Source organism: Sceloporus undulatus, chromosome 3, assembly GCF_019175285.1.
Source record: "Sceloporus undulatus isolate JIND9_A2432 ecotype Alabama chromosome 3, SceUnd_v1.1, whole genome shotgun sequence".
Lineage (NCBI taxonomy): Eukaryota > Metazoa > Chordata > Lepidosauria > Squamata > Phrynosomatidae > Sceloporus > Sceloporus undulatus.
In genome coordinates this window covers 30,402,415-30,418,376 of record NC_056524.1, presented here as the reverse complement: position 1 = coordinate 30,418,376, position 15,962 = coordinate 30,402,415, and the positions used below count along the sequence as shown (strand labels likewise).

Here is a 15,962-nt window from a genome sequence, read left to right as displayed (position 1 = left end):
TGTGTGCAATTGGAACTTACTTTCACAGGAAAATGTATTTTGTACAAAATAGATTTTTTTAAATGCAAACAAAATTTTCAAAGAAAAGTCAACTCCCAAAATGAAAAACAAGGGGGATTGTTTTTTTTTTAAAAAAAAAATGTGAAATGATTCTTGCAACATGTGAAGACATCCTTTCTTATCACAATGAGAACATTTTGAAATATTCTTTAAATTCCTATTCTCAACATGCAATGAATTGCAACCTCCACACTTTCACAGATTAACAGTGCAACTGGAGATTGCGTAGCTGTTGCACCTCCATCCTCCTCTTTCTGCTCTCCTTTCTTCCTTCATTGTTTTTCCTCCTAAGCAGGTGAGGCAAGAGAGTGAATTGGAGAGCTGTGCATTAACTGGGTGGGAGGCAACTCAGTTGTGCAATCCCCTAGTGCATTATTAACATTAAAGGTCAAGGGCCACTTCACACTTAATGGTCTTGCTCTAATAAAGCAAGCAGTAGTGTGATGTCTGTGTGTTTCACCCTTTCCTCTCTTTGGTCATGTACTGGAATGGAAGACTTTTAGCATTTATTGCACTACAGTTTCCTATTGCATTGAAAATGGAAAATGGGAATTTAATCTTATATGGCAAACCAGGATATGAAACCTCTCTTACTCTAGTTGGTAATGCAAGATGAAAGTATAGTTTGCCAGTTCCTCTTGAGTGCTTATATACAAATCTTGAAAGATTTATTCTTCTGGACTACAACTCACAGAGGCCTCTAGCTCAGTAGTACTCCCCAAACTCATGCTGCCAGCCATTGGGATATAAAACAAATAATGGGATATAAAACAAATAATGTTGGAAGAGGGAGGGGTTTTTCCCCATTGCAGTCATTTACTGCTTATAATGACCAAATCATATGTCTCTTGTGGTGTACTTAATTCTAGAACAGTTCCTCTGTTAGTCTGTTTCGGTAAGGATACAGACAACAAAAGAGTTCAGTGACACCTTAAAGACTAACAGATTTATTGTGACATAAACCTTTTATGAACTAGATGCATTTGATAAAAGGAACTCTTAATTCACAAAGCTTCTCCCATAATAAAGGTGCTATTCTCTAAGGTGTCACAGGACTTCTTTGTCTATATGTGCATATACTACTTTACATCAGTCAGAAAACATGTAAAAGCTCTCCAAAAGAAGAGAACTTCATCACCCCTATGTATTCCAGTGTGGCACATACACGAGACAGATTAGGGTATCTCGAGGGCCTTGTTATATAAAGCTGCTTGTGGGAATAACAGTATTCCTTCTGTCCCAATGATTGCTCGACCAGAAGCTGTAATTGGGGGCAATCTCCAGACAAGGAAATAGTGACTTGCTTCTTGTGCATGCGGACATAGTCGGGAAAGTCAGTCATATGAGCTGCCCATTAGTCTTGGCTCTCATCTGATGCACAAGAATACAAAATGCTCTCCATGCAGCCATCTGGTGTGTTGCTTTGTGACTAATTCAAAGGAGATGGATGACATCATGGAGCTAGGAAATGTACTTGCTGTTACTGATCCCCAGGAATAGCTGGCCCTTTGTTGAAGCTGATCTTCACCTGCATTCTCCAGGCTTCTTATACATTTCTGGAAGGAATCATTCTCCAAACTTTAAAAATGAAAGGATTTCCCCCCTCCTTTGGTAAAGAAAATAAATAGAAATGGTCTATAATTACAGACAGCTGCTTGAATGTAAATACAGTGTAGAGATAATAGGTTTAGGTTAGAAATAAAGTTGAAAGGATACACACCTTTCAGCTTGGAAAGCAAGTAGTTGTTTGGGAGAAACAGCAAAGGGGTAAGACTTGTTTGGTTTGCATTTTATTATGAATTGACCTATTGGGGCTCCAGAAACCTACATGTATTCCGAGATGCAATTATCCTTTGGTGTTTGGACTTCTCTGAATGTTGTGATGCCATTCTCTAATTTTAAAAATGCATTCAAAATACATATATTAGAGAAGCATACAGTGGGGAAAATGAGGCACAAAACTTGTTAAAAAAGAATAGGAGAGAAAATGAAAAATTCATATATTGGAAGAAATGAAGTACAAAAAGATATGAAATGGTTTGTGCATAAAAATAATATGCATTTTCATTTAGTTTTTAAAAAGGCATTGACAAACTGATGCCGAAATGGAATGAACTGAACTTGTGCTGGGTGTGTGGGGAATGAGAACGTTATAGAAAGAAACAAGGGATCTGGCCATCCCTTCTAAAAAGTTGTGTACAGCTCTTTAATGGTATTCAATACATGCTCAACATAATCTAGTGGCATTATTTAATTCATTAACTGAAATTACATATATCATAGAGAAAATCCATTCAAGATGTCCAGCAATCATAAAACATAATGAATCACCACCAAAACTAATAACAATAATATAATAATGAAAACACCAGAAAAACATCAGATGCCAATCAAAACTGTATTCTAAACCCTAAATAGCAACTTCACTGTGACATCTTATTCTAAAAATCACAACTCTGTGAGCAAAATGTCATAAAATTGGGAGGGAGTACTAATCTCTATTGCCCAAAACCCTTTCTAAAAAGGAAGTAGTTCACCTTGGGATGGAAATTCATTGGATGGGGAGCCTGGTGGATCTTCTTGTTTTCAAAGTTATTTAATAGTCACACCAAGAATCTTTTGGGTCCCAACCAGATGTTCATTGATCAGATAACAGTAGCTACGTAAGAGGTATTCACTGTTGATTTTAATGAGTTCATATTTTAAGCAGGTGTAAGTGAGGACTGCTTGCCAAAGCAGATATATTATATGTGTTTTTATTGCACGCCGAATTTTAGAAGAATAGGCCCATAGCTGTAAGTACAGGGAGAGTGGAAGCTGGTGGCTTCCATGTTAGTGAGGTGAACTTTATCCATAAAATAGGTTCAGCATCTGAAGTTCACATTGAAACCTGGAATAGGCTCAATACTCATCACTAGGTACCAGTGTGTGGGAGGTACCTGTCTTAGCCCAGGGATGGTGGATATGTCAGTCTACACGTTACTTGAGTGCAGCTCCCATATGTTTTATGATTGTTTGATGTTCTTTTATTATCCGAATCCAGTCTTGAAATCTCCACATATATGGTGGACTATAACAATAATATTAGTTATAATAATAACTATACAAACAAACAGTGTTAAAGCTTAATAATGGAGAAAACTGTCAGGAAGAAGATCAACACATTTCGAATGTGGTGCTAAGGGAAAGTTCTACAGGCACCTTGGACAACTAAAAATTCAACTTAATGGGTCCTGGAGCAAATGAAGCCTGAACTATCTCTACAAACCATGTTGACTAAACAGGGGCTACCATACTTGGAACATCTTGTAAGACAGCATAACTCATTAGAAAATATGATAATGTTTGGTAAAGTGGAGGGCAATGGTAAATACTTGGTAAAGTGCTAGATACTGCTTGGTAAAGTGGAGGACTACAGATGGATTGAAGGAAACATTTGCAAGGCAAGCAGGGTAGTTAATGACCAGGGCTCTTGGTAGTTTCTTATTCATAGGGTCACCACAAGTCAAAGTTAACTTGATGACAAGGACAAAACTTCTGCAGGAAAGGGCTGATGGAAGTTGCAACTTTATCATCATCTGGAACAGTAATTCCCAAACTCTGGTCCTCCAGATGATTTGGATTTCTGCTCCCAGAATTCCTGGTTGTCAGTTAAACTGGCTGGGGCTTCTGGGAATTGAAGTCCAAAACACCTGAGGAATCAAAGTTTGGGAACCACTTATCTGGAGGGTCACAGGTTTCCCATGACATATGCTCCCTGTGTTCACAACTGTGTGTCTACCTTTCAAATACTGTGATATAGTTTTCTTCCAAGTACTTCACATGAAGGAAACATAGGACCTGTGTCTGCTGTATCAAAACTGAAACAAGATTTATTTAGGAAGCCATTAATTCATTGATTGAACATAAGTCAACAGTGTGATGCAGCAGCTAAAAAAGCCAATGCGAGTCTAGGCTGCATCAATAAAAGTATAGTGTCTAGCTCAAGGGAAGTAATAGTGCCACTCTATTCTGGTCATACTTCACCTGGAATACTGTATCCAGTTCTGGGCACCACAATTCAAAAGGGATGTTGATAAGCTGGAGCATGTCCAGGGGTGGTTGACCAAAATGGTAAAAGGTCTGGAAACCATGCCCTACAAGGAGTGATTTAGGGAGGTGGGTATATTTAGCTTGGAGAAGAGAAGGTTAAGAGGTGATATGATACCCGTGTTTAAATATTTGAAGGGGTGTCATATTGAGAATGGAAGCTTGTTTTCTGTTGCTCCAGAGAATTGGACATGGAGCACTGGATTAAAACTACAAGAAAAGATTCCACTTCAACATTAGGAAAAAACTTCCTGACAGTAAGAGCTGTTCAACAGTGGAACACACTCCCTTAGAGAGTGGCAAAGTCTCCTTCTTTGGAGATTTTTATTAGAAATGTTTTTAATTTGCTGTTTCTGGAAGCTACTTCAAGTCTCACTCTGGGAGAAAGGAGGCATATAAATCAAGTAAATACAGTGCGCCCGCGTCATACGCGGGCGTGCTTTATGTGGACTTGAGCTCACGCGCTCAATCCGCGGGGTGCGCGTGGGGTGGAAGGGCGGCGCGTCCCATTCAATTGAATGGGCGCTTGCGCCCCACGCGCCGCCGCACTGCCGCACCACTGTGCACGAGCCCCATTGTTTCCAATGGGGCTTGAGCATAGGCAGAATTTGTCTTAGGCGGAGGGATCCGGAACGGATCCCCGCGTAAGGCAAGGGCCGACTGTAAATAAATTTTAGTAGGCACTTGCCATGCATATTGACCACTGATCCACATACATTGCATGACATAGGCTCTCAGTATAGGAATTAAGTAGTGAAAGAGAAATATAACTCTGCTGGCAATTATTTACACTTTAGTGTATCAATGTAGCATACATAGCCTCTATCTTTAGGGACCATTCTCAATGAGGCTCAGTATTCAACCTCTGACCAGTGGACTATATCACCCTGGAGGTGGGTTTACCTGAATTTGGAAAGGATATATGGGTTAACACTGACAAACAAAAGGAGGATTGTGGCCGAGGGAGGAGAGCTTGGGAAAGTTACTTATCTTTACTGCAACGTCAACAATAGTGAGTTCAGAGAGTTATAGTCCAAAAATAACTTTTGCAAGCTCTGTAATAATGTAACCTGTTTTAAACTCTAGGAGGGGTACAACACAGAAGGTAGAATTATCTACCATCATTCCAGAATTATCATTATTTATCAGTCAAGATGCAGTGGGACTGAATTTCACATACTGATTTGAACTAGCTATCCATTTATTGGTCGAAGGTATCTAATATCAGTAAATTGTTTTGAATTACTCCTTCTCCTTGCATCCTTCTTATGTGGCTGGTTAACAATTATCAGTAGTTAACAATCTGTACTTTTATAGTATTATCCTTTACCTGCCTACTACTCTGATGCTTTTTCACTAAGAAAATCAACTAGCTTCTCAAAATATTTTTCCTCAAGTCTTTGCTCCAGAGCTTCCTTGTTAAACAACTGTGTGATATACAAATTCAGGATCAGTTCCAAATTCAATCAATTTTACTCTTCAATCCTGCACATATTCCTGTGGAAGTTAAGTCCCATTGATAATTGGTGGAAATTACTTCCAAGTGACAGTGTGTATGATTGCAGCCCAGTTATAAGACATACTGCATCTGCTCATAGTAGATGCACAGTCAATCCTTGAGCATGGCAGGGATGCTCCACTGAAATGAACAAGTTGGAGAGGGAATTTATCTTTTTATTTATGAGCTTTGATAGCCTACCTTTAAGGGTACAAATCCTTCCAAGACTGCTTACATATAAAGCTAAAATAAAGTAGTAAAACTAAACTATATCAAAACAAAAACTCATCAGGAGCCGTCCCTTAATGTGTCCTTGTGGTGGGAAAGGGAATATTTTGGCTGAGGAAGGAAATTCTTCAATCTTGCACAAAAAGTCTCCTGATCTCCTTCTCTCCTGTACCTTCTTTCAACAGGGCAGTTGGTGGTTGGTTTTCAGATCAAATTTGGTCTGCATACACCTTAAACTGTTGTTTCTGTTCACTTAAAATAAAAATGGGGAGTATAGGTCCTTACAGATGCTGCTGCCTCCACCTCTGGCTGTGCTGGGTAAGAGTTGCAGCCCACCAATGTCTTCTGGAGTTGCGTTGCAGCAACAACTAGATAACTGAGTCATTGATTAGCCACTTTGGCAGCCTTGTGTGTGTAATTAAATTAGTTAATGAATATGAAGTACATTACAATGGGTTAGCTTGAACTGAAACAGTGAATATATAAGCATGAAGCCTCAGTCATTTGCAGCAGAACAGGTCCATTTGCATTTATTCTCAATAAGCACAAATGCCCATTTTGACTGCTATGGCCTCAAGTATATGATGGGTGTCCATCTCCAGTGACTGCTGGTTAATCCTGTGTTAACTGGACAATAAATCCATCTGGATTTTGTCCAAAATATAAAGGAGCTATCCAAGGGGCTGTTGAGAATAAAGTTCAGCATCTTTGGTAGCTCCTTTAAAATGTGGGGTAAAATCTGGAATATTGACATGGAAGCCACCCACTAACACTCCCCACCACTCTAAACCTGTCTTTCTTTTCCCACTTCTGTTGCCAGCAGTGAGGAAGCCCCACAGTTGTTCATGGGGATCCCTTATTGTTTAGTCACAGCTTTTTGTTCTATAGCTCACAGCACTTCACTGGTAATGTTTTTATGCTTTAGATTATGCCATTTAGATTATGGAGTTTATGCCACTGACTTCAGGCAAAGCTGCTGTTGATTTAAGCAATGTCAGGGTTTTCTCCCAGGTATGAAGCATAACCTTCAACTTGTTTGTAAAGCTAATGGTGTGTTATTTTTAATTACTTCCTTTGTTTTCTCTAGATTTTCACAGCGTTGCCTCCCTTCACCTTGGGAATCTTTGAACGATCATGCACTCAAGACAATATGCTTAGGTTTCCCCAGCTCTACAAAATTACACAAAATGCTGATGGGTTCAATAGCAGGGTAAGAGGCTATGTTTACTTTTAAGGAAGGAAAGAAAACAATAAGGGACAGCTTTAGCTGAAAACTGGTATTTTAATTTACAACTGTAGTATGCAATCTTTATGTGACTGGATATAATTAATTAATTTAATGTTCAAGTATATGAATTCACTGACATTCTTCAAGCTGTCTGTATTTCTTTTAGAATTGTGCAGCTTTTCTAATCTGTAAAATGGGCACAGAAAGACTGAGGAGCTCCTGTGAGTGAATGTTGGCAGTTCTGTCCTCAGCAACAGCATGGGGTGGGCCACAAGTGGAAAGCAGCTGTATCTGTTCATTATATTTCTCTACTGTTGTTCAGTGGACATTTCCAAAGTTATTTACACAGTGGATTGATTTGTTATATAATGTCAGCCCATAGTTTTGTGTCATATTGAACCCCAGCAAGCTACAGGGTTGTACACTTGTGTCCTCTTGTGTTCACCTTTAAGTGGTCATGTGAAGGGTTTTGAAAGCTGTCACTTCAGTTTTACATTAACTGTAGCCTGTCCTGTTGTTTGATCCAACAAACTGTAGTTAATTAAGGTTAATGGAAAAAATCAAGTCATGGTTTATCAGCCTGTCTTGTTTTCCTTAAATGTATTTAAAATTAACCATGGTTTATGGTTTGAAAGATGTATTAAACTTTAGCTGAGCAGAACCCTGTATGAATCTGAGGCTTTCTGTAGTCCATTCATGTAATTCTAAACTATGGTATAGTTTTATTTCAAAGCCAACCATAAGACATGACATCCACCAACCCTACAACTAGAACAAATCCAATCAAGCATAAAAACCAAAGTACAGGTTGAGTCTCCTTTATCCAAAAATGCTTGCGACCCCAAGTGTTTTGGATTTCAGTTTTTTTTTTATTTTGGAGTACTTTTACATATGCATATATGTATATAATGTGATACTGTTGATGGGACTCAAGACTAAACACAGAATTCATTTGTATTTCATGTACACTATATAGCCTGAAGGTAATTTTATACAATATTTCAAATAATTTTGTGTATATCAAACCATCAGAAAGCACAGTTGTCACTATCTCAGCCACCCATGAAATAATTTTGGTTTTTGAAATATTTTGGATTTTGGAATTCTGGATAAGGGAGACTCAACCAGTACTGATAGGTTGTTACACCTTAAAACATATTTTAAAAGACACAATTATACTTGCATCTAGAAGCATTGGGAAATTAGAAAAGGTTTTTGATGCTGAAAGGATAGCAAGAGGACCTCTCTGGGAGGAATATCCTGGAATATCACAATTGAGATGCCCCTCTCCCTAATAGTTACTTGTCTTACCTCAGATAGCAGGGCTCTTTCCAGAATGTCTTAAGATATGGATAGATATTATTATTATTATTATTATTATTATTATTATTAACCTTTATTTATGAAGCGCTGTAAATTTACACAGCGCTGTACATGCAATCTTTTTAGTTAGACGGATCCCTGCCCTCGGGCTTACAATCTAAAAAAACATGATACAGAAGGAGAAGGGAGTGGTGGAGGGAAAGGGTAAGAGGTCCAGCAGTTCTTCTCTACCTCCAAGGCCTGGACCAAGGCAGATGGACTGGAGGGAGGGCTTGGCTTCATAATAGATGGTTAATCATTTTCCAGGGAATATACATACTCTCAAGTAGGATAATGCATATACAGTACATAGCAATACAGGAAAAGGTTTGATAAACAGGCACCAAAAGAACATCAAATAGTAAGCGACAATTATGCAATGCCTGGGAAAGCTTCTCTGAACAGGATGGTTTTCAAGTCCGTTTTGAAGCTGGTTAAAGAAGTGATGGCTCTTGCTTGTGGGGGAAGAAGGTTCCAGGAGTGAGGGGCAGCAAGTGAAAAGGGGCAAATCTGGAATGGGGCAGAGGAAATCCTGGGCTGGGACAGCAGACCTTGACTACCAGAATGGAGGGCCCTGGTGGGAAGGTGAGGAGAAATAAGGTCTGATAAGTAAGGAGGGGCCAGTCCATGGAGGGCTTTAAATGTCAACAGCAGGAGCTTATACTGAATGCGGAAAGGGAGGGGCAGCCAGTGAAGGGATGCCAACACAGGAGAGATGTGGTCAGCGCAGTGGGTGGAAGTGATAATACGTGCAGCTGAATGCTGAACAGAGATTAAAGGACGGAGGTGAGAAAGAGGAAGCCCAGCCAGGAGGACGTTACAGTAATCAAGTCGTGAGATCACTAGGGCATGGACCAGGATCTTGGCAGTAGAGGTGGAGAGATATGGTCGGATTTTGGCAATATTGTACAAAAAGAATCTACAAGCCTTGGCTGTGGTCTGGATCTGAGGGATACACGACAGAGAAGAGTCAAAGATAAAAACCAAGACTGCGGGCTTGCTGGACTGGTTGAATAGAAATGTTGTCCACAAAGACAGAAAAGGAGAGTTGAAGGGTGGGCTTAGGAGGAAAGACAAGAAGCTCCGTCTTGGACATGTTGAGCTTCAAACGCAGATGGCGCATCCACTGCGAGACAGCTGTGAGGCAAGACGAAACTTGCTGTTCAAGCCTTGGAGAAAGGTCAGGGGCGGAAAGATACAGCTAGGTGTCATCAGCATACAGATACAGATGAGATAAACAGATATCCTGGCTGTAGACCGCTAAATAGCTCTTGGATTTGGGAACTACTCCAGGCTATGAGGGGTCCTTCACTGAGAGGATCAACTCTCCTTCAGGAACTTTGCATTGAGCAAGACTGTGAAGGCAGGTATTCTGTTTCAAAGTTCAGTCTGCTATTCCCTTGGCCACCGGTGGCAGAGTATTGGCATTTGTGACATGAGCAATACCAAAACTCAAGTCCGTATGGAGGTCTACAACTGTGAGTATGGGCTGTTAACAAAATTAACAAAACATTATAAATAATAAATAAATAAATACCCATGTGTATAAATAAATACCAGCTTTTACTTTTAACTATTACTTTGCATGTTCCAGGGCAACTCCAATACTAAGAATTTATTCAAAAGCTAAGTTGCAGTAAACCCATAGGTGAATTTACACATGGATGTTGGATTTGCAGTGGTGGTTCCCATTACACTTTAATACTCTGGCAGCCAGAAAATGTGCCAAGGTCATAGATTGTCTTCTGATAAACTGTTGGGATCTAATGCCAGAATCTGATCCACCACTGTATTCAGTGTGTCAATTTGACACACATCTAGTTGGCTTACTCCTTTGGTAGCATGATTAGAAATCAATATGGTCAGAATTAAAGCTACATGTGCCATGATTTCAAAGAATCATGTATAGAGGTCCAAACTAGAATGTTAGTGACAAGACTCATATGTACTCAAGGTAACTCTATATATCTGCATATAAATTACTTGGCCTCACAGCATGCACCATTGGTGGCACCTTCAATAGAACTGGACAAGATGAAACTGATTTTGTATTTCGTAATGAAATGTTCCCACACATTCACTTGATGTCCATTTTTTAACCACCACCACCTCAGGCAAGCAAATGCCCCAAGAGATTCTGTTAAAATATTGAGATGGCTTTATTGTTCCTGTCAGGGTGTGGGTTGAAAAAGATGTTTCAGGGAGATAGGCAGGTAAAGTTACACTGATGTATTTTCTTTTCATATTTTGGAGAATTTCCTCCACTCTCAACTCTCTTATTTTATTAACCTATTCATGCTAACAAAGCTTCAGCTCACAGAGTTGTGCAGTTCAAGGAAAGAAAGGTTCTAGGGTGGTACTTGTGTGAGGAGGCTAAGATTTCAAAGGACGGATGTGAAGCACAAAAAAGAAAAATATCCATCTTTCCATTTCAAGAAAATATGGCGATTGAATTTTTGTTTATTTTTTTCTGAATACATGAATTTTTGTGTGTAATTTTCTTTTCCTTTGCAATATTCAGAGAGTCTGTTTGTTGGCTTTTTAGATTTCTCCTCTTAAAACCTGGAACTCAAGTCAGCTAACAATAAAATGAAAAAAACAAGTACAATTAAGAACATAAAACAAATCAACTAAAGCAAATAAGCTTAATAGCAATTAAAAGCATTTTTAAGACAGCACCTGCCTGGATTTAAAAAAAAATCCTTTATACAGCAATCCAGACTTAATGCAGGAGGCCTGTCTGAGCAAGAACAATAGGGAAAAGGCAGAAGAAAGGAGATGAAGAAGAAAGCTAATCTAGCCTTCCCTGGTAAGTGGTTCCACAGTCTGGAAATGGCCACTGACAAAGAATTGTGCAAGCCAACAGATCACTGTGATCCATATACAAGTCTGGGAAGTGCAAGTTTGTCAGTTCACTTGACAATGTCAATTGAATGGATTCTTTCCATCATCCCTAGCTGTCATTCCGCACTTTTCTGGAAAACCATCTCCGAAAACACAAAGTGTGATCCATGGTAGTCCCTGGAAGATATGGGGAAACCTGTCAGCTTCACTTTCTTCCATATTTGAATACTTTATATATAATTTCACAGATGAAAATTCTTGCAAACTTTGCAAATCAGTTGAAATTAATTTCACTTCTATTCCTAGCCTTTGGGTCTCCTTTTAGAAAAAAAATGTGTAGAGTATTCTTATTTTGATGCTATTGCATAAATTGTTAAAATTACAGTAAGTTTGGGAGAGTTTCAGTTTGTTTTTGTATTTAATTCTGAGTTTTTATAGCATAAGATGATTTAAACCCCTCTTAATAAAAATGAAGAAATAATACAACAAATAATTTGATGATAGTCAAACAGACTTCGAGAATTTGGTCAGCCTCCTAATTTTCTTATTTGGTTTTCTCTTAGGTGTTCTGGGGTCACTGCATCAATGCCTTGATCCACTCCATCATTCTCTTTTGGTTCCCACTGAAAGCACTGGAACATGGTAAATAAATGCTTCATTCTTTCCCACATGTCAGCCAAGTGATCTTCAGCCTTTCTAAGCCAGCTCCAGTGTGTTTGTGGGTCATAACAAGTTGGCAGGAAATTAATCACAACAGACAGGCCAACAGCTTTCTAAGCTCAAGCATTCATCAGCAGTGAGCTTCCAAATCCTCCCTTTTTTTTTGCCTACACTCTTCCATATATAGCATCTTCCATTTTATTCAAAAACCTTATTGTATCATTCAGAAGGGATAGTGCATGATGCTATGTTTATTTAGTAATTTTTAAAATTTATGAAATTTAGGAGATAACCACACGGAGGATGGAACATCATTGTATTCTCCTGGTCCCATCCTTCCCACGCGATCATGGGAAGGACTTTCAGATGGCGTCACGCTTATCTGGATATTATCCCCTCCGGAATGCACGAATGACAGAGATTGTGCAAAAGCCTTTCAAATTATTTTGTGCAGTTCCTGTCATTGTCCCGTCATTGAAGGCATTACCCAGCATTTTGCATTAATGGGAGTTCGCGTTAATGCAAAGCTGCTTCAAAGATAAGATAATGACAGGATCGGTGTTACATTATGAAAGGCTTTTGCGCGATCACTGTCATGGAGGGGATAAGGATGGGGGAGCAATCACATCCCAATCCTGTCTGTGTATGATAATCTCCTTAGTTTTATGAAGCTTCCACTATGTGTTGGTGTTTTGTCAGGTGGCAATAGTGCCCTGGTGTTGCACTTGTTAAACGACTGTACCTCAGTCATTCACAAATTGCAAGGTTGCGAGTTCAAATACCAGCCAAGGGCTCAAGTTCAACTCAGGCTTGCATCCTTCCGAGGTCGCTAAAATGAGTACCCAACTTGCATTACAGAGACCTGGCTGGGGGCCGAGAGCAATGCAGTGTGGGCACAGGCTCTCCCAGCCAGGTACACCGTTAAGAAACAGACCAGGGCACGTGGGCAGAGGGGAGGTGTTGCCATAGTACATAAAAACACCTTTACCTTGACCAGGAACTCCATCTGGAAAACAGACTATATCGAGTGTATTTACTTGACCCTGAAGGATAGGGACAGTCTGGGGATCCTGTTGGTCTAGCGTCCACCCTGTGGGCTAACAGACTCCCTAGCCGAGTTGACACAGCTGGTCTTGGAACTGGTGTTGGAGTCTCCCAGACTTCTTGTTCTGGGGGACCTCAACATCCCTTTTGAGGCTGGCTCACAAAATCTGACGGGTGCAGCTCGGGAGTTCATGGCTTCCATGACAGCCATGGGCCTGTCCCAGTTAGTCTCTGGCCTAACACATTGCGCAGGTAATACGCTCGATGTCGTCTTTAGTACGGATTGGGATAATCTGTGGGCAGAGGTATGTAGTACCTCTGCCTTGTCATGGACGGACCATTTCCTGGTTGAGGTTTGACTTAAGGCAACTATCCAAATACCCCCCCAGGGGTGGAGGACCTATTAGGATGGTCCACCCTCAAAGGCTGATGGAACCCAAAAGGTTCCAAGAAGCCTTAGAGGGGTTTATGGTTGGATCTGACGGCGATTCTGTTGATGCCCTGACTAACATCTTGGATAATGATCTCTCCAGGGCTATACACAGTATCGCTCCTAAGCATCCTTTCCGGCCCGCTTCTAATAAGAAACCCTGGTATACGGAAGATCTCTGGGAAATGAAGCGGTCCGCACAACGACTAGAGCGCAGCTGGAGGAGACACCAGCGCTTATCTGACAAGACACTCCATGAGGCTCTTTTGAAGTCTTATGGAGTTGCAATAGGTGCAGCAAAGAACTCCTTCTATGCTGCACATATTGCATCTGCAGAGTCATGTCCAGCAGAGCTGTTCAGGGTGGTTAGGGAGCTGACTCAGCTTCCTCCTGCTCTGAACCCTATTTTAGAACCAACTAAGGCCTGCTGTGACGATTTTAACAACTTCTTTGCAGATAAAATCTCTCGGATAAGGGCTGATCTTGATGCTGGCGCTTCATCAGAAACAATAGAAGAGGTGTCCAGAGCTTCCGTGGACTCTGTTAAACTGGATCACTTTGAGTTTGTGCATACCTATGAAGTGGACAAGCTTCTTGGAAGTGTTAGGAGACGACGTGCTCTCTCGATCCCTGCCCTTCTTGGCTGACTGCCCAGGGTGGCGATGCGGTAACATCATTATTGCGGCGCATAATTAACGCATCATTCAGGGATGGAAAATTTCCATCTAGTTTAAAACTAGCGATAGTCAAACCGCTACTTTAAAAACCCTCCCTCAACCCCCTGATAAGGAACAACTATAGGCCGATCTCATTATTGTCTTTCTTAGGCAAGGTGATCGAGAGAGCAGTTGCCTTCCAGCTCCAATCTGTCTTGGATGAAACCAATTATCTGGACCCATTTCAAACTGGCTTCAGAGCGGGATTTGGAGTTGAGACTGCCATGGTCGCCTTAGTCGATGATCTCCGTCTCGGCAATGACAGGGGAAGTGTGACCTTGTTGGTGCTTTTGGACATCTCAGCGGCTTTCGATACCATTGAACACGGTATCCTTCTGGAACGCCTAAGGGAGTTGGGTATTGGGGGCACTGCGCTCCAGTGGTTCCGTTCCTACCTCTTGGGCAGATTCCAGATGGTGCAGTTGGGGGACACTTGCTCTTCTAAGAGGGAACTTACATCTGGTGTCCCTCAGGGAGCTATCTTGTCCCCCACTTTGTTTAACATTTACATGAAACTGCTGGGAGAGATCATCTGGAGACACGAGGCGCGGTGTTATCAGTATGCTGATGACACCCAAATATGCTTCTCTGTCTCTCCGACTGATGCAGTGACTAAGGATGGAGTCTCTCCTCTGAACACCTGCCTGGAGTCGGTAATGGGCTGGATGAGGGAAAACAAACTCAGTCTGAATCCAGAGAAAATGGAAGTGCTTGTGATAGGTTCCCCAGGCCCGGGGAGGAAGTTTATCCACCTATTCTGAATGGGGTCACACTTCCCCTGAAGGATGAAGTTCGCAGTTTAGGAGTAGTTCTGGACTTGTCTCTGCAGTTGACATCTCGAGTAGGTGCGATGGTCAGAAGTGCTTGCTATCAACTTCGGTTGATACGCCAACTGCAACCCTACCTGGGCCAAAGGGACCTTGAAACTGTGGTACATGCTCTGATAACCTCTCATCTAGATTTCTGTAATGTGCTCTACATGGGGCTACCCTTGTACCAAGCCCAGACGCTTCAGCTAGTACAAAACATGGCAGCCAGATTGGTCACCAGTGCATCCAGGTTTGACCATATAAGACTTATTCTGAAAGATCTCCACTGGCTGCCTATTCGCTTCCGAGCACAATACAAGGTGTTGGTTATTACCTATAAAGCCCTATATGGCTTGGGCCCGAGCTACTTGAGGGACCGCATCTCCCCATATAATCCGCCCCGCACACTCAGGATGTCCGGGAAGAACTTGTTGGAAATTCCATCTTCCAAACATGTTTCTACATCCTGGATGGCCTATTCAGTGGCTGCCCCACCAATTTGGAATGGTCTCCCCGAGGAGCTCTGTCTTGTGACCTCCCTGGTAACATTTAAAAAGAGGCTGAAAACCTTCCTCTTCTGTCAAGCTTTCCCCCCTGTGAAATGAAGCTGTGTATTCCCATTCCCATCGATTCTCTGCCTTACCCTGTTGAATGATTGTGTTCAGATTTTGTATATTTTGTATTAGTGGATTTTATCTATTTTTATGAGATGTTTTTAATAGTTTTTATATGGTCTGTAAACCGCTTTGATCTATGGAAAAGCGGTATACAAATAAAATTTATTATTATTATTATTAATTAGCTTACATATTGTAAACTGCTTAGGAAGTGCTTAATTGCACTGATCAGCGGTATAGAAATGTGCTTGCTATTGCTATTACTATTTAGAAACAGTGTTTTGAACAAAAATGAATGCAACTCAGTTGAGAAGAAGTGGTTTTGTGACACACACACACTACTCAATTTATCTCAGGGTGGGTATCACACAGTACTT

General features: G+C 40.9%; 1 protein-coding gene across 1 annotated transcript in view; it reads left to right on the top strand.

The window, feature by feature from the left end:
- The window catches only part of ATP8A2 (ATPase phospholipid transporting 8A2), a 500,148-nt gene that overhangs the window by 347,451 nt on the left and 136,735 nt on the right, over nucleotides 1–15,962 (top strand). Inside the window, exons 28-29 of the mRNA XM_042457059.1 lie at nucleotides 6,963–7,085; nucleotides 11,873–11,951. Coding sequence (XP_042312993.1) covers nucleotides 6,963–7,085; nucleotides 11,873–11,951 — 202 coding nt within the window. The remainder of the gene's footprint in view (nucleotides 1–6,962; nucleotides 7,086–11,872; nucleotides 11,952–15,962) is intronic.